We start from the raw sequence: 27,091 nt of genomic DNA on the forward strand, positions 1-27,091 counted from the left end.
TTGAGATGAGTCTTTTTTTCATGCATGTTTAATAATGAAGTGGCATGCTTGCATGTAGAGAAATATGATAGTGGGGGGTGGACATTTTCTCATGCATGTTGTGGGACGATATGGCATGCTTGTATGTTGAGAGAAATAGTTAGTGAAGGCTAGCTATTTAGATATAGAAGATAGAAGATAAGCACAAAAAATATAAAAACAAACTAATAAACGAAAATAAAAAATAAAAGCAAAAACAGATAAAAACAGAAAAACAAATGGACAAGGGGGTTGGTGGGTCGCTCCTAGTAATGGGCATCAGCCTATTAAGAAATCGACTGACCAAAATATATGTTCAGTCCATTTAGCACAAACCAAGCACTTGAGAGAACATACCAGAAAAAAAAGCATGAACCACAAAGCAAGATCAATGGCACACAAAACCGACTACTCCAAAATAAAATTTCAGTCGGCTTACAGAAGTTGATCAATGGCACCTAAATTGAACATAACCGAAGTTGATCATCGACGAGACATTTCCACTTTCTCGTGAGTAATTCGATGCAGAAGTTATAGCAAAGTCAATGCGATAAAAACTATTCCCTTCTTTTCGGTTTATAGGGCTTATCTCAAAATTTAACTTTTTCTATTTTGTAAGGCTCAATTTGGTTGTTCCTCATCACAAGTTTAAATTCCAAGGTGCATTAAATTATTGCATGCAAGTAAGAGAAAATTGACCAATGCATGTACTTTATGCATGCATGCATTGTAATTAATGCATTGATAAATATAATTTTTTAAGAAAAATAAAAGCATCAATTAGGTGCTTTTGCATACTACAAAAGGTATTCTACCACTCACCATCTATCTTAGTTGATGAGATTTCTGAATTGAGCCATATAAACTAGAAAGTAGGGAGTATTCCACTCCAGGGCAGAAGCTTTCATGTGGAAATCGAAGAGCTAAACATAACTGCTAGGCCGACTCTTCGCCCCGTGCGTTCCGTCCGTCGTTTCCGCTTCAGAGCAAGTACAATAGAGCTGAATCAGCGGGCTATAAAGAATAAACTAGTATATTTCTGCTTAGTTGAAAGAAAGAGAAGAGAAGAGAGAAGGTAAGCGGGCTCTTCGTGAAGAGCTAGCTCTAGCACGTGCTCCTAGGCGCTTTGTGAGAATGAAAGGTGGGCCACATAATAAAAAAATAATACATTCTTTTGATCTATTATTGTACATATTAGTTAAGATAGGTTGTAAATGACATGACACTGGCTTATAACCAGCAGGTGGCTATACTACTAAGAGGTGCTTGGATCCAAGGAACTATTTTTAGTCTGACTAAAAATAGTCTTTTTTAGAGGCTAAAGTTCCAAGCACCCCTGACTAAAGAGAGGTTAGGACTAGTCTTGAGGCTAAAATTTTTTAGTCATAGGAAACCTACTAAAATATGTATTAGCCCTCTCTCTCATCATTTAATGCCTCTCCTTTAACACATGCGAGTTCTGGATTGGAGAGTTTGGAGAATAATAAATGCTCAATAACTTGATTTCAGTCTCTTTAGTATTTGGATCCAAACATGGGTAAGGCTATCAAGTTTTAGTCCCACTACTTTTAATCATGGGACTAAAATGTATCCAAGCCCTTCTAACCATGCTCTCAGACGTGACGTCTCGTGAACTTCCCGAATCCATAGCATGTAGCAGTAGCATATTTAAGCCCCAAGGCGCCACTCTGCAGGCCAGAGCACGCATCCCCATCGATCACCATCTCTACCATGGCGACGGAAGAAGAACCGACGGTCGACGTGAAGCTTTTCGTGGACAAGGAGAAGAACAAGGTCCTCTTCGCGGAGTCCGGCAAGGAGTTCGTCGACGTGCTCTTCGGCTTCCTCACGCTGCCTCTCGGCACCGTCGTTCGCCTCCTCGGCAAGCAGTCCCAGGTCGGATGCCTCGACGAGATCTACAAGAGCGTGGAGGAGCTCTCCAACGACTTCTTCAGAACCGAGGCCTGCAAGGCGATGCTGCTTAGGCCCATCAGCACTGCGGCGAAGCAATGCTGCGACCTCAAGGTCAGAGTCGAAGACACCAAGCACAGGGAGGTCTATGTTTGCGGCCACACGAGCTGCTGCGCGAAGGCCGACGGCTCGTTTAGCTCGGTCCCCGGCGCTGCCTGCAAATGCGGCAAAGTCATGGGGCAGATCCCTGGAGAGTGGCCGGAGAATTGTGATATCACTTTTGCTACTGGTTCTGCAGATGGAGTTTTTGTCAAAGGATGCTTGAAGTTTATCGTGACTGATGATCTCCAAGTAGCACCAGCCTCAACTTCTCTCATGTTGTCACTTTTTAAGAAGTTTGGGGTGGAGGATCCCTCCCGTCTTGAGCAGAGGGTGATCCAGCTCAGTTCAGTCGAGGTTTGTCATCCAAACTCAGTTTTTTAAGCTAATTATTGCAATTATTCTTTTATAAAACTCGGCAATATTCCGTGTATTGGTCTTATAATCCCTTTTTACTTTTACAGATGACTAACTTGCTCAAGAGATCATTGACGTCGAAGCAGCCTTTAACTGGTCACTGTTTTGATGTTGCCATCTCAAATGATGTTTCAGCCCTAGAGATGCTACTGGAGAGTTTACATCCTAAGCAGGGAAATGATGATGAGCATGAGTTGGACAATGTGAGGATAAGAGTTCTTCGGACGAACAGCTCATCGCTGCTCTATGCTGAAGTTAATGACGATTTCGTCGAGCTCCTATTTGGCTTCCTGACCGTACCACTGGGATCCATCATTAAGACTTATGGTTCATGGCCATCAATTGGATGCATCGGTAATCTGTACAGTAGCATAGATGGAAGTGCTAAAGGATGCATCAGAGAACCATGCCAGTGCTTGCTACTATCACCAAAGCTGGCACCTTTCTTTACTTCTGAAGCTACTAAGATAGTGCAAGCTGAAGAATCAGCTCAAAGGAAGCAACAAATTAAGGCATGCTTCAAGTGCATCAAGACATTAGGTTTTCCCAAGCATGTCAACTGTCACGCGAAAGATCGACATGGCAATTATGTGAATTGCCGTGACACTGTAAAGACCACAAACCTCTGTGAATGTGATCCGAAATCCCCAAAGGGAGGAAGTGACAAGGGTAAAGGGTATGTCAAGCAAGGCCCTCAGAACTTCATGGTGACTGATAATCTGCATGTTCTTCCACTATCCTTGGAGAACACTATACAAGTTGTTTGTGAGGCCAAGATTCAGTCAAATGATCTTGCGGAGAAAGAATTCAGCCTCGCAAAATCTCAGGTTACTATCTTTGCCAAAAATGTTCTGCCATGTTGTTATCCTTTGATTTGCAAACAGTAGGTGGTATTGTTGATTTTTTTTATTGTAGCTGACGGAGCTACTGAAAGCCGCCTTGGTGACTCCCAAAGCTCTCAGCTCGGTGCTTCTGCCTCCGAAGAACAAGAAGAAGCTACCTCACCTCAGCTCCGGCCTATATTAGGAAGGACTATTTATTTTGTGATTCCTCTTGTTCAACTTGGGCTCTGAAAATTCGTATGCTATATCGTACTTGTATGTCCTAATTCCCCTCCTTGAACTTGAACTTTTAAGATATTTTGAACAATGTGGTGTCACCAAATTTCTTCTGAAAATGGAAGTTTTTATACATTGTAAGTCAACACGTATACCCACTTTTAAGGTTGGGTTCCACATCTACATCAGCGAGGCCACCAACATCTCAAGAACTGCTTTGTGTCATGCGACTTCATTTCGATTAGTTTATGGACCATCCTTTGTTTTCCCTTCCCTTGTGATCCTTCTTTTAGTTTTGGTTTAGGGATAGGCCAGGAGAAGGGGTCATGTCATCCTGACTCCTGAGATCCGTTGTTGATGAGGTGTTTGGTCGGTGGGTTCTGGGCGACGTGTTCCGTTTCGATTTGGTGGATTTTGGGTTTATGGTTATTGTGCTGATGCGGGGGTGCTACGGTTCGTTCTGGCGCTGTGACCTGTCTCTTTATTGGTGGTGATGTCTCATGGTTTTTTCTATTGTTGTTGTTGCTCTGCATTTGTTGGTCGGAGCCTTCGATTTCGTTGTTCCTCTGTTGGCCATGCCTTTGTTCTTGTGGATGTGGCTGACCCGTGCTCTGCTAATACAAGGAACACTGACGTAATCTTAGGACGATCCATCCACTTAGAAACAATAGCCACAACATTATATAAACACACTAAAAATGAGTGAGATTTCTAGAGATGCTCGGAGGCAAACAACAGGGCGAAGCGCACATACGCTTCTAGTACAAAGTATAATATGAAGCCACTGTATACATAAGTACTCCCTCCGTCCCATAATACAAGAACGTTTGTGTCAAAAATGTTTTTATATTATGAGACGAAGGGAGTACATAACATGCACAATAGAGTTGATAATCATTTTTTAAAACAACAAATGTCATTAGGACAAAGCCATACATCCCAACATAGAGCGGATGCTCCAGTTAGGACCAAATCCCGCAACCTATTTGACACGCAGCTCAACCAATTACCATATATGTATCTGCAAATGCTTCAAGGTGCAGGTAAGTTGGATGTTACTCCCTCCATAAAAAAATATAAAAGTGTTTAGATCACTAATTAGGAAATACCTGATAAGAGTGGACACTGTCTGGACCGATCCGGTCATTGACCAAGCTGCCGTTTGGATTGGACCGGATAGACCAGGTTGGCGGCCCTGTTGTTTTAAGGGACCGGACCAAAGACACTCTAACCTGGGTTGGACCGAGAAGATCGAATGTGGTCAGCATAGAGCATGGCAATGCAGGGAGCGCGCTGGAGGAAGCAAGCCTCATTATGGAGGTGTCCGGCGGTTCTGGACCACTTAAATCTTCCCAAAACGTTTGAGCAGACAACCTGGTCACTACCTGAACAGGAGAGAAAAGGCAAGAGGCCACCCAACCGGATCCCCACTTTGTCTGGGTTGTTCACAAATCCCCATATCCGGTTATGGGGAGGAAATGGGGATGTCCGAAAATGTTCGTGATAGCCTCGACGGAGGATGTTATCTAGCCTGAAGGAACTACTCACACATGATCATGGAGACAACATGATGATGAAGAAGCCTCCAGTGATGGATACCCCCTCTGCGGAGTACCAGAATAGGCCTTCAGGTCGATCTCCTCGAAACAGAAACATGTGGGGGCGGAAAAAATTAGAGAAAAATCACTCGCATGGTTTCGCAAAATATGGAATTTATAGGTGGGAGAATGGACGGAAGGCAGTGACCAGGGGCACGTGGCCTACCCACACGGGTCAACCCCTGGGCGCGTGGGGCCCCTGGCTGGCCCCCGGTAAGTCCTAGCACTTTCTGGAATCATGTGGCCATGAAAAAAAATTATTAAATCCTCAAGGTTCTTTTTACCTACATAAATATGGATTTTTTGAAAAACCAAAAACATGCAGAAAACAACAACTACTTTTGAGCATTGAATTAATATGTTCATCCAGAAAAATAATATAAAATGTTATGAAAAGTATTCAAAAGTGAAATCTACCATCCTTAAGAGCATCTCCAGCCGTTGGCCCCCCCAGGAGGCGCTAAAAATCGCCCCTTGGGGACACACCGGCGCAAAACGCGCGCTGGGGACGTGATGCCACCCAGTCGCGGCGCCCAAGAGATTTTTTTGAACGGCGCAAACACGGCGAGTTCATGCATATTTCGGCGACTTCAAACCAAATTCGACCAAACACGGCACAAACACGCCCACTCATACATATTTAAAGTATTTTACAAAAAAAAACACTACTAGGCCCGCCCGCCGTCTCGCTCGCCTCGCCGGCCGCCACCCTTGCAGTTCTACATGCCGAGGAGGCTGTAGAACCGCGTGTAGTCGCCGCCGCCGTCGTCGTCATCATCATCGTCGTCGTCGTCACCGCCTCCGTCGTGGCCGCCGTCCCTACTGCAACCCTCCCCCAGTTGGCGCGGCGGGTTGGACAGTCCGGCGGCGGCCTCGTCGTCGTTGCTGTCAAGGATCACGACGCTGTGCTTGTCCTCGCGCCCACACTTGCGGGCGGCAATCTCCTCCAGGGCCCGGGTCTGCCGGGTCATCTCCGTCCGGAGGTAGTCGTCGCGCGCCCACTGTAGGGCGTCCGCATCGGAGAAGCCGCGCCAGGCTATCTCCTCGTACTCCGGGGGGAGACTGGGCTCCAGCTTGGGCGCGACGAGGACGAGGCGCCTGGGAGCGAGGGTGGAGTCGGCGATGCGGATATCGGAGCTGCGGGTAAGCCGGCTGACAAGCATGTCCTAGGGCTCCTGGGGCTCCGGCTTGACGGGGCGGAGGTAGGGAGAGCCGGTCGACCGACCGGACGAGGAGGAGGACGCCCTGGGATCCATGCGCCTCGGCATCCACGAGCTCCCACGACGGTGAGAGAAGGACGGCGGGGAGGGGTACTCCAGCCTCGGCGTGTTGCCGCCCTCGATGTACTCGAGGACGGCCTCCAGCGTGCGGCCGGGCACGCCCTGTTGGGGAACGTAGCAGAAATTCAAAATTTTCTACGCATCACCAAGATCAATCTATGGAGTAATCTAGCAACGAGGGGAAGGAGAGTGCATCTACATACCCTTATAGATCGCTAAGCGGAAGCGTTCAAGTGAACGGGGTTGATGGAGTCGTACTCGTCGTGATCCAAATCACCGATGATCCTAGTGCCGAACGGACGGCACCTCCGTGTTCAACACACGTACAGCCCGGTGACGTCTCCTTCGCCTTGATCTAGCAAGGGGAGAATGAGAGGTTGGGGAAGACTCCATCCAGCAGCAGCACGACGGCGTGGTGGTGGTGGAGGAGCGTGGTACTCCAGCAGGGCTTCGCCAAGCACCGCAAGAGACGAGGAGGGAGAGGGGTAGGGCTACGCCAAGAAGGAGATTGAATCGTGTCTCTGGCAGCCCAAAACCTCAAGTATATATAGGGGGAGGGGAGGGGCTGCGCCCCCACCTAGGTTTCCACCCCTAGGGGTGGCGGCCAGCCCTAGATCCCATGTCTCCGGAATGGGAAGTGGTGTTCCCATTATGCTCGCTCCTTGCTGAAACAAGGATCGTCTCGGACCATGTTCCACTCATCTTATCTTCAGGGGAAGATAGGATTCGATGCAGCCCACGTTTCTTCTTCGAAACAGCGTGGTTCGAGGTCCCTGACTTCGACAACATCTTTCGGGAAAGATGGTTGAGAAGTGTTCAAGCCACGGGCCAGCAGCGCGGCCCTATGGAGTTTTGGACAGCGGTCGGGGGACGCCTGTGTGCAAGCCTCAAGGGATGGGGCGCGAACCAGGGGCGAGACGAGAAAGTTTTGAGGGCGAGACTTCTCGACGAGATTGCAATTCTCGATACTCAAGCAGACTTGCGTCCTTTCTCGGAGCAAGAATGGGCGCATCGATACGCCTTGGAAGGGCAAGTCGAGGCGTTGCTTTGATCCGAGGAGGAACATTGGAGGCGTCGAGGAGGACTTAAGTGGACGCTCAAGGGCGATGCGAACACTGGTTACTTCCACGTGTACGCGAATGGCCGACGCAGGAAATGCCTAATCCTTAGACTGCAGACGGAGCAGGGGCTCCTCCTCCAGCAATCGGAGATTAGCAAACACAACTACGACTTCTACATCAGCCTGATGGGGACCGACGAGCCTCAGCGCGCTAGGCTGAGTGAGGACGCTTGGCTCCCAGCTCAAAAGGTCTTAGAGTCGGAGAATGAAGAGCTGGGGCTCGCGTTTCTCCCCAAGGAGATTGACGATGCTCTCCAAAGCATGAAAACAGACACGACACCGGGGCCCGATGGGTGGCCGGTGGCGATGTTTAAACACTTCTGGCCATTGTTGCACGATCCCATGTTCGCGGTGTGCAATGGCTTCATGCGCGGTTTTGTGGACATTGCTAGGTTAAACTACGGCGTGCTCTCGCTAATACCGAAAGTGTCGGGTGCGGATAATATCCGCCAGTACAGACCAATAGCGCTCATTAATATGCCTCTCAAAATATGCGCCAAGGGATGTGCCACTAGGCTTACTCCGATCGCACACCGCACAATGAGTCGTTCCCAATCTGCCTTTATTCGCGGTAGGAACATTTTGGAGGGACCATTAGCGTTGCAAGAGACCCTCCACGAACTTAGGCGCACGCGCGAACCGGCGATTTTACTAAAATTAGACTCCGAAAAAGCTTACGACCGCGTCAACTGGGACTTCCTCAGACAAATCCTGACGAGCCGAGGCTTCTCGCCGGTGTGGGTGCACAGAGTCATGCAGTTGGTCTCGGGGGGCCAAACTGCAGTCTCGGTGAACGGAGAAGTAGGGCACTTCTTCCGGAACAAGCGCGGCCTACGCCAGGGTGATCCCATGTCACCGCTCTTGTTCAACTTTGTGGCAGATGCACTTGCGACCTTGCTACGGAAAGCAACGGAGGCAGGCCATATCAAAGGGGTGTTGGGACACCTCATCCCAGGGGGGATATCGCACCTGCAATACGCCGACGACACGCTTCTGTTGTTCCAACCGGACCTGCACAGCGTGGCCACGATCAAAGCCCTGTTGATTAGCTTTGAACTTATGTCGGGGCTCAAGATCAACTTCCACAAATGCGAAGTGATGCCCATGGGGCTCGAGCCGTCCGAAAGTAGACGTATCGCGGACCAGCTCAATTGCAAACTAGGCAAACTCCCGTTCACTTACCTTGGCCTCCCGTTGGATGCCAAACGCGTCTCGCTTGATGGCTGGGCGCCACTCTGGATCAAGGTGGGAGGGCGGGTTTGTCCGTGGAGGGGGAAGTTCCTCTCCTCTGCAGCTCGCCTAGTGCTCACAAACGCGAGCCTGTCCTCGCTGCCGCAGTTCGCGATGGGGCTATTCCTCTTGGCCGAAGGGGTGCATGCCAAGATGGACACACCAAGGTCCAGGTTCTTTTGGGAAGGTGCGGGACCCAAACGCAAGTACCATATGGTCAGATGGGACGCGGTGTGCAGACCCAAGGACCTAGGGGGGCTAGGGATCACAAACACACGGATCCTCAACATTGCACTTATGTGCAAATGGATTTGGAAGTTGTCGCAGGGGGCGACCGGTCTGTGGGTGGACCTGCTGCGCGCTAAGTATTTTCCCAACGGGAACTTTTTCGAAGGCAGGGCGCGGGGCTCACCCTTCTGGAACGATATTCAAGCGGTGCGCCCGGCCTTTGCCCTTGGCGCCAAGTTCGTCGTAGGGAATGGCCGCTCGGCCCGCTTCTGGCTTGACCTATGGCTGGGAGCGCAGCCCCTTTGGGCCCAATTTCAGGACTTGTATGTCCTGGCGGTCAACCCGGAGATGACGGTAGCGACGGCCCTCGCCTCCAACCCTCCCGCGATCCACTTCCGTAGAGAGCTAACGGGCCTTGAACAAGCACACTTAGAGGAGCTGCTTGGCCTGACACAATCGGTGACGCTGTCCACTTCCGCTGACACGGTCACTTGGGCTCTCACCCCGTCCGGAAAGTTCACGGTCAAATCCCTCTACCGCAGGCTGTGCCAAGATCAGGGACCGGCCTTCCCAATGCCGACGGGTTTGTGTAACGCTCGTATTCCGCTTAAAGTCAAGGTGTTCTTTTGGCAACTTTTCCGCAATAGACTTCCCACATCGGCCAATGTTGCAAAACGCAACGGCCCGTCTTCCGGCTTATGCGCCATTTGTAACACCATGGAAGATGCGAATCATGTGTTCTTCCACTGCCCTCTAGCGCGTTTTTCCTGGAGTGCAGTTCGTGAGGTCACTAACACCAATTGGGACCCGCAATCGGCCGCTGACCTGGCGGCCATAGTTGCGTCGACGACTGGTGGCAGTAAACACGTGCTTTGGAGCTGCCTCGGTGTCAAGCCTGGGCTATGTGGCTTACAAGGAACAAACTTGCCATCGAGGGAATCTTCCCATCACACCCTGCTAATATTCTTTACAAATGTAACATTCTTATGCAGCAGTGGAGTCCGTTGGCGAAGCACAAGGATGCTGAGAGGATGAAGCAAGCTCAAGATCGTCTTCGCCAAGTCTACGTTCTGGCTAGGGAGCCGTCCGCCGCTTCTACGACGTGAAGTGGTTTCTTTTGTCTCGCGAGCGAGCCTGCGTGCTCTATGCTCATGGTCTTTGGCCTGTAATGGACTCGCTTTGATTACTTTGGGCTATGGCCTGCCGTGACCTTGCTGTGCTTTCGCGCCAGCTGACCTGAGCCTCCGCGCTCGTTCCGTTTGTCCTAGTCCTCGTCTGTAAATGCTGCCTAAGTTGTGGGGTTTATTAAGTTAAAGCCGGACGCTTCTAGCGTCTTCGTTCTAATAATCTAAGTGTGCTGGGATTTTGAGTTGTTAATGGCAGTCATCAAATAGAAGAAAATGCTCACATGTCTGTGCAGTGCTGGTGCGTGTAGATAGAACAAGTCACGAGCGCTATATATCGTTATGTACTTTGGGGCCATAAGATTATTCAAAGGCACTAAGTTGACTTAACACTAAGGTCAGTACTGCATACCGTAAACAAACAAGCAGCAAAAAAAAGAGAGCAGCAAGAGTACACCGATAGCAAATTAAATCTCAGCATGGATGCATACATACAGTCAAACATAACTGGAGTTCAGCAAGTCAAAATGACTTATTGAATCATGCATTTACAGCACCGCATCGATACTATGTTGCACGTTAAACATGTAACGTTTTGATTTGTGCTTAACCATACGCAGGCCACGCATCAACCCTTTGACTTTGCTGCCGTTGCCGCCATTGTTGCCATTCCCATTGCCAGGACATTTGGTGCCACTATTGTAGTTGTCATTGTCTTTGCCAGCGCCATTGCTGTCATTCTTGGCATTGCCCTTGTTGTGGACATTATCGTACCCTACCTCCATACGAGTGAAGAGGGCAAATTGCTTGCCCATAACCATCTCGTTGCAGTCCTTGTCGAATACCATGGCATCCAAGAAGTCCACAACGATGAACCTGCACAAACCGAGGCTGATGACATTGGACCTACACAATTCGCTCGGTTGCCACTCCTCTGGCAGGTCATCATCCACCCAGATCCGCAACTTCTCCTGCGGCGGCTCCTCCCCTATGATGACGCCAGAGATGTCGGCGGCACAGGGGAGGCCACTTGATTCGCCGAACCAGAGCCCGAGCTCCGGAACATACTCTGCCTTGCCCCGGAACGGCATAACCCAGTCGCCAGCCTTACTTCACTCGCAAGTCGCAATGTGGAAGCAGTAGGTGCCGGCGCCCTCGGTGCCGGCAATGGAGAAGCAAATGGTGTCGTCGCCTACGAGAGCATGACCACAGACGTAGGCGTGCTTTCTGTTGGATGATCCAAAGTGGCAGCGGGAGGATGTCGCAGTGCCAAGTACTGGTACAAAAGGAGCGCGGATTCTCCGTCCTCCACACTAGGGCCTCGAATTGCGGCTTCGCCTCCGACTTGTCCGGATGGAGGATCCTATCGACGATGTACATGTCGCCGCCGTCTTGGCCGTCATGGAGGTGCAAGTCCGACGGAGGGACGGCGATGGACAACGGTGAGTGTTTGTGCTCGTGGAGGCTTGGCAGGCTCTCGATCCAGCGGTGGCCCTCACCTGCGTCGAAGCGGAACATGCGGTTCATGCGGTCATCCAAGGCGACCTTGTCCTCCGAGGCGGTGGCGAGGAAATGAACACGGTGATGGGTTGGCAGGATGCATGATACCCTCCGTTCCAAAATTCTTGTCTTAGATTAGTCTAAATACGGATGTATCAAATCACGTTTTAGTATTAGGTACATCCGTATGTAAACAAATATAAGACAAGAATTTTGGGACGGAGGGAGTACTTTTTTAGAACGGAGACGCTAGAAGCGTCCGGCTTTAACTTAATAAAGCCCACAAACTTAGGCAGCGTTTATAGACGAGGACTAGGACAGACGACACGAGCGCGGAGGCTCAGGTTACGCTGGCACGAAAGCACAGCAAGGTCACGAGCGTGGAGGCTCAGGTTACGCTGGCGCGCAAGCACAGCAGGGTCACGGACAGGCCAGCGGCCAAAAGTGATCAAAGCGAGTCTATTACAGGCCAAGGCCAAGAGCATAGAGCACGCAGGCTCGCTCGCTAGACAAAAGAAACCACTTCACGTCGTAGAAGCGGCGGGCGGCTCCCTAGCCAAAATGTAGACATGGCGAAGACGATCTTGAGCTTGCTTCATCTTCTCAGCATCCTTGTGCTTCGCCAACGGACTCCACTGCTGCATAAGCATGTTGCATTTGTAAAGAATATTAGCAGGGTGTGATGGGAAGATTCCCTCGATGGCAAGTTTGTTCCTTGTAAGCCACATTGCCCAGGCTAGGGCACCTAGGCAGCTCCAAAGCACGCGTTTACTGCCACCCGACGTCGACGCAACAATGGCCGCTAGGTCAGCGGCCGATTGCAGGTCCCAATTGGTGTTGGTGGCCGCTCGGACTGCGCTCCAGGCAAAACGCGCTAGGGGGCAGCGGAAGAACACATGATTCGCATCCTCCATGGTATTACAAATGGCGCATAAGCCGGAAGACGGGCCGTTGCGTTTTGCAACATTGGCCGATGTGGGAAGTCTATTGCGGAAAAGTTGCCAGAAGAACACCTTGACTTTAAGCGGAATACGGGCGTTCCACAAACCGGTCGGCATTGGGAATGCCGGTCCCTGAGCTTGGCACAGCCTGCGGTATAGGGATTTGACCGTGAACTTTCCAGACGGGGAGAGAGCCCAAGTGACTGTGTCCGCGGAAGTGGACAGCGTCACCGATTGTGTCAAGCCAAGCAGCTCCTCAAAATGTGCTTGTTCAAGGTCCGTTAGCTCTCGACGGAAGTGGATCGCGGGGGGGTTCGAGGCTAGGGCCGTCGCTATCGTCATCTCTGGGTTGACCGCCAGGACGTACAAGTCCTGAAATTGGGCCCAAAGGGGCTGCGCTCCCAGCCTTAGGTCAAGCCAGAAGCGGGCCGAGCGCCCGTTCCCTACGATGAACTTGGCGCCAAGGGCGAAGGCCGGGCGCACCGCTTGGAGGTCGTTCCAGAAGGGAGAGCCCCGCGCCCTGCCTTCGAAAAAGTTCCCGTTGGGGAAATACTTATTGCGCAGTATGTCCACCCACAGACCGGTCGCCCCCTGCGACAACTTCCAGATCAATTTGCACATGAGTGCAATGTTGAGGATCCGTGGGTTTGTGATCCCTAGCCCCCTAGGTCCTTGGGTCTGCACACCGCGTCCTATCTGACCATATGGTACTTGCGTTTGGGTCCCGCACCTTCCCAAAGGAAACGGGGCCGTGGTGTGTCCATCTTGGCGTGCACCCCTTCAGCCAAGAGGAACAGCCCCATTGCGAACTACGGCAGCGAGGACAGGCTCGCGTTTGTGAGCACTAGTCGGGCTGCAGAAGAGAGGAACTTCCCCCTCCACGGACAGACCCGCCCACACACCTTGGTCCAGAGTGGCGCCCAGCCATCTATCGAGATGCGTTTGGCATCCAACGGGAGCCCAAGGTAAGTAAACGGAAGTTTGCCTAGTTTGCAATTGAGTTGGTCCACGATACGCCTACTATCTGACGGCTCGAGTCCCATGGGCATCACTTCGCATTTGTGGAAGTTGATCTTTAGCCCCGACATAAGTTCAAAGCTAATCAACAGGGCTTTGATCGTGGCCACGCTGTGCAGGTCCGGTTGGAACAGCAGGAGCGTGTCGTCGGCGTATTGCAGGTGCGATATCCCCCCTGGGATGAGGTGCCCCAACACCCCTTTGATATGGCCTGCCTCCGTTGCTTTCCGCAGCAAGGTCGCAAGAGCATCTGCCACAAAGTTGAACAGGAGCGGTGACATGGGATCACCCTGTCGGAGGCCGTGCTTGTTCCGGAAGAAGTGCCCTACTTCTCCGCTCACCGAGACCACAGTTTGGCCCCCCGAGACCAACTGCATGACTCTGTGCACCCACACCGGCGAGAAGCCTCTGCTCAACAGGATTTGTCTGAGGAAATCCCAGTTGACGCGGTCGTAAGCTTTTTCGAAGTCTAATTTAAGTAAAATTGCCGGTTCACGCGTGCGTCTAAGTTCGTGGAGGGTCTCTTGTAGCGCTAATGGTCCCTCCAAAATGTTCCTGCCGCGGATAAAGGCAGATTGGGAACGACTGATTGTGCGGTGTGCTATCGGAGTAAGCCGCGTGGCGCAGCCCTTGGCGCATATTTCGAAAGGCACATTAATGAGCGCTATTGGTCTGTACTGGCGGATATTATCCGCACCCGCCACTTTCGGTATTAGGGAGAGCACGCCGTAGTTTAACCTAGCGATGTCCACAAAACCGCGCATGAATCCATTGCACACCGCGAAGATGGGATCGCGCAACAATGGCCAGAAGTGTTTAAACATCGCCACCGGCCACCCATCGGGCCCCGGTGCCGTGTCTGTTTTCATGCTTTGGAGAGCCTCGTCGATCTCCTTGGGGAGAAACGCGAGCCCCAGCTCTTCGTTCTCCGACTCCAAGACCTTTTGTGCTGGCAGCCAGGCTTCCTCACTCAGCCTGGCGCGCCGAGGCTCGTCGGTCCCCATCAGGCTTATGTAAAAGTCGTAGATGTGTTTGCTAATCTCTGATTGCTGGAGAAGGAGCCCCTGCTCCGTCTGCAGTCTCAGGATTAGGCATTTCCTGCGACGACCATTCGCGTACGCGTGGAAGTAGCCAGTGTTCGCATCGCCCTTGAGCGTCCACTTAAGTCCTCGACGTCTCCAATATTCCTCCTCGGATCGGAGCAGCGCCTCGACTTGCCCTTCCAAGGCGTATCGATGCGCCCATTCTTGCTCCGAGAAAGGACGCGCGTCTGCTTGAGTATCGAGGGTTGCAATCTCATCGAGAAGTCTCGCCCTCAAAACTTTCTCGTCTCGTCCCTGGTTCGCGCCCCATCCCTTGAGGCTTGCACGTAGTCGTCCCCCGACCGCTGTCCAAAACTCCATAGGGCCGCGCTGCTGGCCCGTGGCTTGAACACTTCTCAACCATCTTTCCCAAAAGATGTTGTCGAAATCAGGGACCTCGAACCACGCTGTTTCGAAAAAGAAACGTGGACTGCGACGAATCCTATCTTCCCCTGAAGATAAGATGAGTGGAACATGGTCCGAGCCGATCCTTTTTTCAGCAAGGAGCGAGCATAATGGGAACACCACTTCCCATTCCGGAGACATGAAAGCGTGATCCAAGACGGATCGCACCGGGGCTAGTTGCTTGTTGGTCCAAGTGTACCTTGCCCCCGTCCTTGCCACTTCCCTAAGTGACATTGACGCAATTGCGCTGTTGAACATGGTCACCCTTGACCAGTTGATGTTGTCGTTGTTTTTGTCCGCGCTCGATCGGATGAGGTTAAAATCGCCACCCACTAGGAGCGGGACTTGGGATGCGGCGACTGCCAACACCTTGGCTTCGAGTTCTCCCAGAAACTCTGCCGAACGTGAGTGATCTGCTGGTCCATATACTTGCAGGATCACGAGCTCGCGTAGCGAAGCTCTCACACAAATATTGGCTGTAATAAAGAAGGTGCCTACCTCCCAGGACAGCACCTCGTACATGGCACTGCAAAATCCTAGCAGCATGCCACCCGAATGCTCAATAGCCGGGCTATGTTGCCAAATGAAACGCTCCAAAGGGTCTATGGCTACGAAGTCTTGGTGACGAAAATCAGCTTTAATGGTTTCCTGGAGCCCAACTATATCTATCCCTTCTTTCCTGATGTAGTCTCTAAGTTGGGTGCGCCGCCCCGAGTGGCCGAAGCCACGGATGTTCCAAATGAGCATCCGCATCTAGATGACGCGGTTTCGCAGGCGGACACCCCTCGAGGTGATCGCCTTGGCCACGCGCCTCACCTTGCCGCAGCGAGGCGAGGGAGGAGCAGCAACCCCTGTTGTTGTCTCCCCTTCGGGCCGGAGTCTTAGCGACGTCGAGGGCTCCTCCTCGACAGCCAGACGCTCCGCGTGTTAAGCAGCCGCCGCTGCGAGTGCCGCCTGAGCCAACTCTTTAGCGCGCACCAGCGAGATTAGCTCGCTAACCCCGCCCTCCCCAATTGGTTCCACCCCACTCTCCACCAACACCTCACCTAGGTGCTCGTCCGATAAAGAATCCAAAATCAAAAAGCGAGGCAATGGATTACCTGAGGTTTCCAGATTCTTCTGTGCTTGGAGGAGTTGGGCGCGTTGGAGCGAAGGCATGTTTCCTTTGGCGCCCTTGGCCCACGCGCTGACCCGCACAGGGGCCACCTGCCCGTCTACGACGGCCTTGGAACGCTTGGCCTTCGGGACAGTCATCGTCTTGGCCGCCTCATGTGCGATCGGGTCGGGGGTGGGCACGGCCAGCGCCATCACCACCTGCCGGGGAGTCACCGGCGCGCCCTGGAGCTCCGCCACACGAACGGCCTCCGCGCTAACCTTGCGCACGGCCACCTTCTTGAGCTGTTTCACCGCCCCGAGCTTGTTGGAGCTGCGGCCCCCTTGGGATGGAGAGCGCGAGACAAGCGGCAGCGACTCCATGGACACCGCAATGGGAGTGCGCGCCTCCCCCAGCGGTTCCTCCATCTGTCCCGCACCAGGCTCCGCCACCGCCCGCACCGGGGGGACGTGACCGAGCCCAGGTTTGAGCCATACTGGTTGGGGATGGAGAGGTCCAGCTCCATGGACCCCCCCAGTCGGCGGCAGCTCCATCGAAGGCAACGGCGCCCGGTTCGTCGCCCCGCCCTTGTCAGTGATGCCCAGCTTCTCCCATGCCGCCGTATCGATGGAATCATCCTCCATGCTTGCATCCGCCTCCTTGTCGCCGCCCAGGTTTCCATCACGCCCCTCCCCACCCCTGCCTTGGTCATTTGGAGAAGGAGGGTTTGGAGAAGGCAGGGCAGGCGCCGCGAGTTGCTCCGGGGGAAGTTCGGGGTCGATGGTGATGTTGAAGCCCTCGCCATTGAACCAGATCTGGACCAGACCACGCAGCTTGCGGGGGTTGCGGCATGCGAAACGCATATGTACAGGCCCCGGACGAATGAGGGACTCCTCATCCACCAGCAGGGGACGGCCAAGCATGGTGGTGGCCGCCATGAGCAGGTCGGAGCGCCGTTGCTTGGGAGGGATTCCCCCCAGTTTGACCCACACCTCCGGCATCGCCATTCCCTTGGGGCGTCGAGGACCGCATCGCGGATGTCCACCATGAGGTTGTTGAGGGAGAGGAACAGCTTGCCGCTCCTTGTTGCCATCCGGAGCATCACCGGGTCAGGGAAGACCACCGAGAACGCCCCTCCCTCCATAGCTGAGATCTGCCAGTCCCATTCGCCCTCGAAGAGGTGTGGCAGCTCCACTTGTAGAATCTCTTGGGTGAGCGTGCCGGAAGGCATGGAGAGCACGGCCGCGTTGGCCCCCAGCTGGATCTGCGGCTCCTCCCTCGAATCATCCGGGTACTGGAGGCAAAAGAAACCCTCGCCGGAGATGGCGTGCCCCATGGTTTGGAGGAGCAGAGGCTTGCCGCGGGTCGGGCACTGCGCTGACGTGTGCCCCTCCTTGCACTACAAGAAATCTGTTAATTCATGACGAATTTCCAATGACGTTCCTAAAAATCGTCATAGACCATGAGCAGGTCGGAGCGCCGTTGCTTGGGAGGGATTCCCCCCAGTTTGACCCACACCTCCGGCATCGCCATTCCCTTGGGGGCGTCGAGGACCGCATCGCGGATGTCCACCATGAGGTTGTTGAGGGAGAGGAACAGCTTGCCGCTCCTTGTTGCCATCCGGAGCATCACCGGGTCAGGGAAGACCACCGAGAACGCCCCTCCCTCCATAGCTGAGATCTGCCAGTCCCATTCGCCCTCGAAGAGGTGTGGCAGCTCCACTTGTAGAATCTCTTGGGTGAGCGTGCCGGAAGGCATGGAGAGCACGGCCGCGTTGGCCCCCAGCTGGATCTGCGGCTCCTCCCTCGAATCATCCGGGTACTGGAGGCAAAAGAAACCCTCGCCGGAGATGGCGTGCCCCATGGTTTGGAGGAGCAGAGGCTTGCCGCGGGTTGGGCACTGCGCTGACGTGTGCCCCTCCTTGCACTACAAGAAATCTGTTAATTCATGACGAATTTCCAATGACGTTCCTAAAAATCGTCATAGACCATGAAGGTTTAAGTAGATCCGTCATGGGATCCGTCATGAATCTGGGAGCGGCTAACTGGTCCTAAAATGCAGAGTTTTGTCTTTCATTTTTACAATGTTGAAACCGTCATGGATTTATAGTTGCAGACGTGGCGTGATAGGGTTGTCCCATGATTTTTTTAACTACTCTGCCGTGTACTGGCTCGGACAAACTGACGGTCGTCATGCGACCGGGCCCTAGTTGCAGACTTGTCCTACTGTGTTTGGGCCACTTGGTGAACCAACTCGGTCATGCGACCGGGCCCTAGTTGCAGACTTGTCCTACTGTGTTTGGGCCATTTGGTGAACCAACTCGGTCACACTGATGCGGTGTTGGTCTGTCCTGTGAAATTTATAAAAAAAAAATCGGTAGCGCGGGGAGGCACTCGAACCCACAACCTCACGAGCAGGGAGACCTGTCCTTGCCACTGAGCTACAGCAGAAGATGTGTGAAGCCCTTACACCTTGTATTTATTAATACTATAGAAGTTCAGCCTTAAATGGCTAGTTTTTTTAGTTGGGCCTTGTGTCGCTAGTTTTTTTTTTTTGCGACAAACCTTGTGTCGCTAGTTAAAAGTGAGACTCCAGGTTCGAACACTGACCTCTAAATTGAGGTAATCACTTACCCGCGGTGCTCAACTGAAAAAAAAAAAACTTGCCCGTGATGCTAGCTAGGCTATGGTTTATCAAGTAAAAATTTACGAATTTTGTACACTTAGTACTACTTTCTCCTATACATACCAATTCTGTCTAATGCTCACCTCACATATATTTGCGCAGCCCTGTACGCGAATGGGTGGTTTTCTACTGGATTTCTTTTTTATTTTGTGCAAGTTCATGTTTAATTTCCCCTTTTTATTTTTAAATTTGTGTTCCCTATATATAAAAGTTTCAATAATTTTTTTGTACAATTATTGTGTATTCTAAATCTCTATTCTATTTTTGTTATTTTGTACCTTGAAGAGGTAAACATGAACTAATTTTCTTACACACTAATCTTTTAATGCACGTTGAACATTTTCTGAAAACACGTTGACCAATTTCTAAAAACACATCGATAATTGTGTAATAGTAATAAATTTTAGAAATGTACTAAAAATGTTAGAGATGTTTGTAAATATCTAAGAAGAATTTTACACAATAATATTTGAATGCATGTTGAACATTTTCTAAAAATATGTTGAACATTTTTTTTAAATACACTTTGCCAAAAAAAACTAATGCTTGACGAACATTTTGTAAACACGTTGACAATCTTTTAATTTTGTAAAATGCAAACGTGATGCGGAGCATCCCTCCATCATCCCCGTGGAGTCTACTACAACTCATCAAGCACCTCGAGAAGGACCAATGACGAGAGCTCGCGCACGTGCCATCGAAACCGAGGTTAACTCTTTCCTCTTCGATCATCATTGGAATTCACATGAGAATTGGGTTCAACCTCAAAGAGAAACATTGTGCATTCGTAGGTACCAACGAGATGACCGTAGGAAGCTAGCAGGGAGTCACAAGCAAACAAGAAGGGAGAAGGAAGAGCTCCAAGACACGAAGCAACAGAGGCTCTCTGGACACCCCAGGTGCCCGCACCATCCACCCCTGGGTGACCAGACCCCGCGGTGCCCCCGGACTTGTTCTTGAGTGTTTCTCTTGTGATTTCCCCTCTTGTTCTTCGTGTTCTTCGCGTTTTTTGTGGATCACCCTCCAATTTGTGAAAGATCTCCACTTAGGGTCTCCACCCTACATCAAAACGAAGTTCTGAAAATATGAAACTTGGCATGGTGCCCTCGTATGATACCTAGAGGCTCTGGTAAAAATTTGAGAAAGTTTCACAATAGTGGTGGTATCCGCTACTTAGAAATTGGCCACTCTGAGGAAGAATCTATGTTACGAGAAGGAAGAGGTCAGTTGTGAAGGTAAAGCGACCATTGCATCATATGTTGACCTTAAAATGTTTCATACACTTAATATACATAGTTGTATGATCCATGTCAAAAGTTGACATTTTTCGGGGTTCGTTTGCCATATTTAAGTCATTTCATGCATTTTCGTGGCATTTAATGAATACAATTCAATTTGAATTGCAAGTGCATGACAATTTTGGCCAATTTGGTTTGAAAAACCCTACTTGTTTTGCTGAGTCTATATTTGCGTCTTATCCAAGAAAATAAAAGGAGTTACAGACATGAGGGTGACAGACTCGACCTTGAACATGGAGTTTATTGTTTTTTTAATTCTACAAAATGCAAACGAATTTTGAAAAAAAATGGAACTTGGCATGGTGCCCTCGCATGAATACTGTTGAATGCTCCCACAAAAAAAATACTGTTGAATGCATGCACGAAAGCATTTTTTATTATTCTCAAAAGAATTAGTACGCTGTTGAAAAAATTGTACGCATGGCAATACTACCTATAGAAAATATGCAAACAGCCTATAGAAAATTTAGATAGATTTAATTTATTTATTCTTCATAGGATGTTAAGTTATTTAAAGTTTGCGGTTTGAAAAGGTGAAAATTAACATCAAACCAACTTTATCTGTATTTTCAAGTTTGAATTTGAAAAAGCTAAAAGATTTCACAAACACGTCAATAACATTTCTTTTGGAATAAAAGTCTATTTTTTAAAAGCATTCTTCATATAGAAATTTGTTGTGCTACCGTGATTCGATACGAATTGTAAAAAACAGTCCACAAGTTCCCAACATGATAATTTTATTATAGCATATAATATCTTACTTTTAATTTACATGATTTACTAGTATTGTGATGACACATAATAATCTAACGTGCAAAGCACAGACAAATTACTAGTAAAAAAAAGAAAAGGGGTTCAAAACCTGAGGTTGCCTAGACTTGACCCAGACATAGAGTTTGGTTATTTTGTTTTTAATTCTGAAAATGCAAACGAAGTCTAGAAAACATGAAATTTGGCCTCGTGCCCTCCTATGACACCCAAAGGTTGTGGTAAAGATTTGAGAAGGTTTTGCAAAAGCTATGACGTACGCTGCTTAGAAACCGGGCCATCTCCAAAGAAGAATCTATGTTTCGAGAGGGAAAGAGCCATGTTTGAAGGTGAAAAGACATATGCTTCATCCACTAGCCTTGAATTAATTATTTTCAGAGAACTTAGTACATTTAGTACCTTCCACTCTCACGTAAAAACACACAAGCAGTATACACGAAAATTGCTAAATTTCTAGCAAGTGTTTCCTACCACCGCACATCGTTGACGATGGCTAGGTCACCTGTGAGTTGAAAATATTTATTCATTAAGTAAAATCCATACATTAAATAATTATTCACTAAAAATATGACTAATATATGAAAATATTTACCAGTTATAATGGTATACTTTAAATCTAGAAAAAACATAATTGATTGATATTCACTCAAAACAATATGTGTAAAAACTCAAAATATTTTTGAAAGTGTTCTTTGGTTATTCTAATGATTGGATAATATTGTTCAACCTATTTTGGATAGAGAACTAAATAACACTTTTTAATATACTATACGTATAATAAATGTTTATATTTAGTGCTTCTCAACTTCAACAAAAATATTTTGTGGTTCATTAGGTAAAGATTGAATTATCCCTAACTATCATGTGATCTTTTCATCTATTTTGAGGTTACGAGCTAACATAAATCATAAGTCCTACAATATTGTTTTTGTAAAATTTGTTTCAAAAAGATGTTGTGATCGGAAATATAGCTTTCATATCTGACCACATTTAGATATTTTATTACTATTATTATTCTTGATTGGTTGCCAATAGAATTTTGAATTATCCCCAACATAATTTAAGTTATGACAGGGGAGATGTTTCAACTATTTTAAGCTATGAGAAAGAACAACACATATGTTCATAATTATTGGTTTGTGATTTTATGTTAACCTTATTTGATTTACATGCAGCTCAAATTAACTTAATCAATAAGGATACATAAATTCATTTAAACTATAATAAGTATTAAACAAATTCAAAGTTTATTGAAACTCCAATGAAATGATAACAATATGTTAAACCAGTTTGAAAAATATTGAAACTTTTAAAAATAAAATATATGTAGTATGTAGATGTAGAAGGTGTGCTGGGGTCATATGGTAATTTTTTTGCAAATTGTTTTAGAACGGTGCCTTACTTAGTTATTTGCGGAATGGAAAAAAAATTCAAAATCTGGACTGCCTTGCTCACAGCTGGGCCGAGAGTCAACAAGAGCCCATTAGGTTCCTGGCTGAGTATGCATGTATCCTGCGTGAAGAAAACCGTGGCATCTGATTGGTTCACTCTACCCTCACGCGGATCGCCGGTCACAGCCGTCAGATCCTCTCCAATCCAACGGTGGTAGACTGGTTCCCATCTCCTGTGTTTCTTCTCCACCCACCAGACGTATCTGTCGATCCTTCCAGATCCTATCCTCGCAGCACCTTCCTTCCTCCTTCCCCTAATCCACATCTTCCTTCTCCCAGCATCTCCATTCCACTATCCTCTCACCGAAGGCAAGCACAGCCCCCACGAGTCTACGACGCCCATGCCGCCATCGAATCCTTTGCGTGTACTGCGCTGGGCCGCCGAGGGGTCTGCATCAACCGGTCGACGGGGAGCAGCGCTGTGGCGGACGCACGGCCGAACGGTGCTACGGCGTCCACTTCCCGAGCGTTGGCGGACGGGACCTATGGCGCCAGCGGGATGGCTTCCCGTTCAGCCGCGACCGGTGCCCGTGTCGCTGCAAGGCGCTTGCCGCCTCGACGACTGCCTCGTCCATATAAGCAGCGACGCCCGCAAAGGTCGACGGGCTCGCAGACTTGGATGGGTCTGGTGCGGCAGAATACCCGATGGGCGTGCTCGAGGCCGCCCGACAATGGGTACTGAGGCGTCGACGGGCTCGTGACCGCCCCTCCACGGCCACGCGTCCAAAGTGCAGGGCGGAGCGGACGCGAGCTAGATGGCGATGGGCACCGAGGCGGCTCGTGCACGTGATCCCCTCCCATGCGTGCTTGAGGAGCCAGAATCTAGGGGCACCATATGCGGTGAGATCCCCTCCTAGGCGTGTTCTTCCGTGGTGGAAAAATGATGGCTTTTTTTAGCAAATGGAAGACGATGGTGGTACTGGATCTAGTGGATCCTAGCCTAATAAGTTCAGCGTCATGATGTTGTACTCTACTTCCATTTTCTCAAAAAAAAAATCAACGAACATGACTTGGTTGTAACTTGCATTTATGTATTTTTTTAATGGGTTTCATTTTCCTTTTTATTATTGGTTGTAATTTATGTTTGTGTGATTTTTCTAATTTAATGGTGTGAGCAAAAATCTTTAAAAAAAGTATGTGCTTGAAATGTTAACAGACACAAAAAAATAGGTATTGGTCTAGACTATAATTGGTGGGCTAAAGTTGCATCTAATGGAAATCAGTGGGCCAAAATTCTAATTGGGCCACAACTTCAGCAGGCTGAGATTTTAACTGGGCTGATGATCACATGGGCCGAAGCCGAAAACAATGGACCGAAATTGTCTATGGGCTGATTACTAAATGGGCCGCCATGTTGGATTCATGTTGGCTGCCATGTCGGATGATGACGTGGCATGCGCGTTAACGTCGTTGTTAGCACATCAGTTAAGTGCCATACATGACGGTCAAGAGCCGTCATGGATCCATGACGGTATTGGTAGCTCCGTCATGGAGCGCATGGTGGTCAAATTATGACGCGATATACATGACGGATTTCGAATCCGTCACGCATGGCCATCCATGATGGTTTTGTGCCCAGCCATGACGGTTTGGTTCCGTCATGTATTAACTGATTTCTTGTAGTGTTGGTGCACACCACGCACAGGGGCTTGAAGGTGCAGAGGTTCTGGAAATGGCCCGTGCGCCCGCATCGGAAGCATTCAGGTCCGTCAGCTTCCTCGATCGGGATTGGCTCCGCCTTCGTGCCCTTGGATGAGCCCGGCACCTCAGATCTGGGCGGAAGAGGCAGCTTGGAGGCCACCGCCCCCGCAGGCTTGGTTTTCTTCTTCGCGTGGGAGTCGCCGCCCCGGTCGCCGCCCGTCGCTGGTTGCATCCCCTTGCGCTTGAGCTCGAGGCCGCGCTGCTTGTACTCCGCCTTCTTCTTTTTCTTCCTTTCCTGTTCCTTGAGCCACCACGCAGGCGGTGGCCCCCAACCCCCCTCGTCGTCGGCGCGGCCACGGTTGCGGTCCCGCGGCGGCTCCATGGGAGGCTTTTCCCCCGGCGATCTTGCTTGGAGCCCATCGCCACTACTTCTGCAAAGGTGCGCCGCAGTGGGGAAGGGAGTGGAGTGGGTGAGAGGAATCGGGCGAGACAACCGAAGCGCCGCACCTCCGCAGCGGTAGCTGGGAAACCTAGCGAGGGATTTAGGGTTCCGCGGGGGATCCAGAGCCATTTATGTGCCCTCTCTGGGCTGGGCTGATTGGGCTGGATCACCCCCTGTGGGTCGGGCTGGGTCCTGGGGACAGGAACGCTTCCCTGTACCACCCGCGCGTCAGGGGACTGGGCCCCAGCCCGCGCCACCACCGCATTTGGGCCGTCCACCACCCGCATGGGCTGGCCCGTCTGGACCGCTTGCTGGTCCGCCCCAACCCTAGGGTTGACCACGCCCAGCGTCGTCCGCACCGCCGCCGCCGCCACGGGGGACGCCGGCGCCGGACACGACTGGTCTGCCGCGAGCTGCAGGAGCAGCCCCGCGTCAGGCGCAGCAAGGATGCCGCGGCCCTCGCGACGCCACACCGAGCGGGTCGCTCTGTGCGCAGCCGCATCGACCCGCCGCGAGCCACGGCCCCCGGGCGCAAACGCACGACGGCGCCCGGCCTTGAGAGAGCCCCCGAGCTCCTCGTCCCGCGACACGAAGTCGCCAATGGAGCAGGCCGCACGGCCACCTGCCCCCGACGCCACCGCGTCGCCTAACTCCGCCTCCTCGTCGCAGTCCGACTCGTCCTCCGCCAGCGCCCAAAAGCGGCTTCCCGACCACCCAGCGACACCCATGGGGGGCGCAGCCGCCCACCTGGGGACTGGGGCGCGAGCCGCCCCCTAGCCAGCCTCCGGGTCCTTCGCCGGGGCCTGAGCACTGCCACCCTGCGCCGAGACACCGCCACCGTCGCCACCATCGCGAGAGACGCTCGCAACGCCTGTCCGTACAGGAGCCGTTGGGAGCGCCATACGGAGGGAGTACTTCTGGTGGCTTAGTAACCAGCTCGCTTGCGGGCGTCCGGATGCTGGGCGCCGCCGCCTCCGCCGCCGAGAGGTCAGCCTTGCAGATCCTTCTCCTGTTGGACGCCCAGGCCTTGGCGGGCGTGAGTGTTGGCAGCAGCTTGCCATCCGCGGCCGCCTCTTCTACCGTCCGGTGAAACAAGTCCATCTTAGAGAGGTCCAAGCGTCGGAGCGAATACACGCGGTTGCGCCCATCATACACCCCAGGTTCACCAACCGCCGGATGCCGCCGCTCATCTCCGGCTAGGATCGAGCAACCACCTCGTCGTCGTGGTCGATCTGCCTGGAACCTAGATTAGAGCGGCGGCGGCGGCTGTCAATCTCTAGCTGCATGATCGATCGATCGTAGTCACCACACGGGCCATGGTATGGGATGGGCCAGAGGACACGTCCATTTTTTTCTTCGTTATACATAAATAATGTGGCTTGCTCGTGATGCTCAAATACGTTAAAATTAGGGCCCGTTTACATCCAACTCTACTGATATTTTATATATAGTTCTCAAAAAAATACTGATATTTTGTATGCATTCTTCATTCACGGCATCAATTCAGAAATAAGAAAAGCTAGCCGAATGTCTGTGTGTTGCTAGAGAACAAAAAAGTACTCCCTCCGTCCCATAATGTAAGACGTTTTTTGTCACTAGTATAGTGTTAAAAAACGTTTTACATTATGGGACAAAGGGAGTAGGAAACATTACTACGGAAAACTAAGGTCATTTTCTGCCACAAAACAAAGAAGAATGGGTAACTTTGGAGGAGATTATCAAAAACAACCACATCCAGCACAAGCCATCATGATTCACGCATTATCTGAGATATTAAAATAACGGAAATGCGAATAATCCAATAATGCAAGTACTATTAACATGCAAAGAATGTCAGTAAAAATGCAACCATCCTTTTTTCGCGTGGAAAATGCGATCGTCTTCTTTGATGAATCAGTGCCCACAAGTTAGCATGACCATGCAAATGTACAATGCTCAAAGTCAATTCTAAGCGAGTTGAGTAGGATACAACATAGTGCAAAACACAAATCGCAAGTACCAACGAACCCAAACTAATTATTGACCACATATATGATGTCGCTCTTAACATGATCAATGGTGGGCCGGTCTCGCTATTCCATGTTGGTTGATCAAATCCGAAAGCTTTTGAGGGAATGGAGAATGTTCAAGCTATCTCATGTTTGTAGGGAACATACTGGTGTAAGCCATTATCTGGCCTCCTTTGGCCGGACAGAAGGTCGCGTTGTGGTGTGGTTGGGTTCAGGACCAGGAGACGTCCCTTATATTTGTAAGAACGACTTATGTCCTGATTGATGAAATAAAATCTCTCTTTCACCCAAAAAAAGAAGCACGTGAAAAACATTGTGAAAGAAAATCAAAAATAGTAATGACGTAACGATTAGATGTCAAGATCCAAATAAATATTAAGGTGACCATGCGGCAGGAGCCGGCATCAGCAACGAAGAGGAAGATGTGGGTCGTGCCAGAAAATCATTTGTTTATTTTTTTGCCAAAAAATCAATCTTGTTGATCTTCCTAACAAGAAATGGTTAAGTTTCATCGACCTATTGAAGAAAATCGCGAGGAACCTATCATAGTTAAAGATGAAACAATCAGTTATAATGTTGATCCAGTTGTGTCTACTGCTTACGTTGTTTTACAAATTCGTGAACGTTCTATTAAGTCATGAACCTTTTTAATAATCTTGAAGATCTTTTTGAAATC

At 50.2% G+C, this 27,091-nt stretch overlaps 1 protein-coding gene and 1 pseudogene across 1 annotated transcript; one reads left to right on the forward strand and one right to left on the reverse strand.

Moving 5' to 3' along the window:
• The first annotated feature begins 1,749 nt into the window (after window positions 1–1,749).
• On the forward strand, window positions 1,750–3,471 carry LOC125537785 (uncharacterized). The gene is made up of 4 exons (XM_087542078.1): window positions 1,750–2,155; window positions 2,246–2,385; window positions 2,493–3,272; window positions 3,361–3,471. The coding sequence occupies exons 1-4, from the start codon at window positions 1,750–1,752 to the stop codon at window positions 3,469–3,471; spliced, it is 1,437 nt and encodes a 478-aa protein (XP_087398204.1).
• A 7,160-nt stretch (window positions 3,472–10,631) lies between these two features.
• On the reverse strand, window positions 10,632–26,575 carry LOC125537787 (uncharacterized; annotated as a pseudogene).
• Window positions 26,576–27,091: the final 516 nt, after the last annotated feature.

Source organism: Triticum urartu, chromosome 2A (genome assembly GCF_056163025.1).
Source record: "Triticum urartu cultivar PI428250 chromosome 2A, HENAU_Tu73, whole genome shotgun sequence".
In the NCBI taxonomy this organism is placed as follows: domain Eukaryota; kingdom Viridiplantae; phylum Streptophyta; class Magnoliopsida; order Poales; family Poaceae; genus Triticum; species Triticum urartu.

Excerpts from the sequence above, each read along its gene's own strand:
- LOC125537785 (XM_087542078.1), top strand. The coding sequence starts at position 1,750 with ATGGCGACGGAAGAAGAACCGACGGTCGACGTGAAGCTTTTCGTGGAC. Across the intron at positions 2,156-2,245 it reads CGGCGCTGCCTGCAAATGCG|GATGCTTGAAGTTTATCGTG; the intron begins GCAAAGTCATGG and ends TTTTTGTCAAAG. Across the intron at positions 3,273-3,360 it reads TCAGCCTCGCAAAATCTCAG|CTGACGGAGCTACTGAAAGC; the intron begins GTTACTATCTTT and ends TTTTTATTGTAG.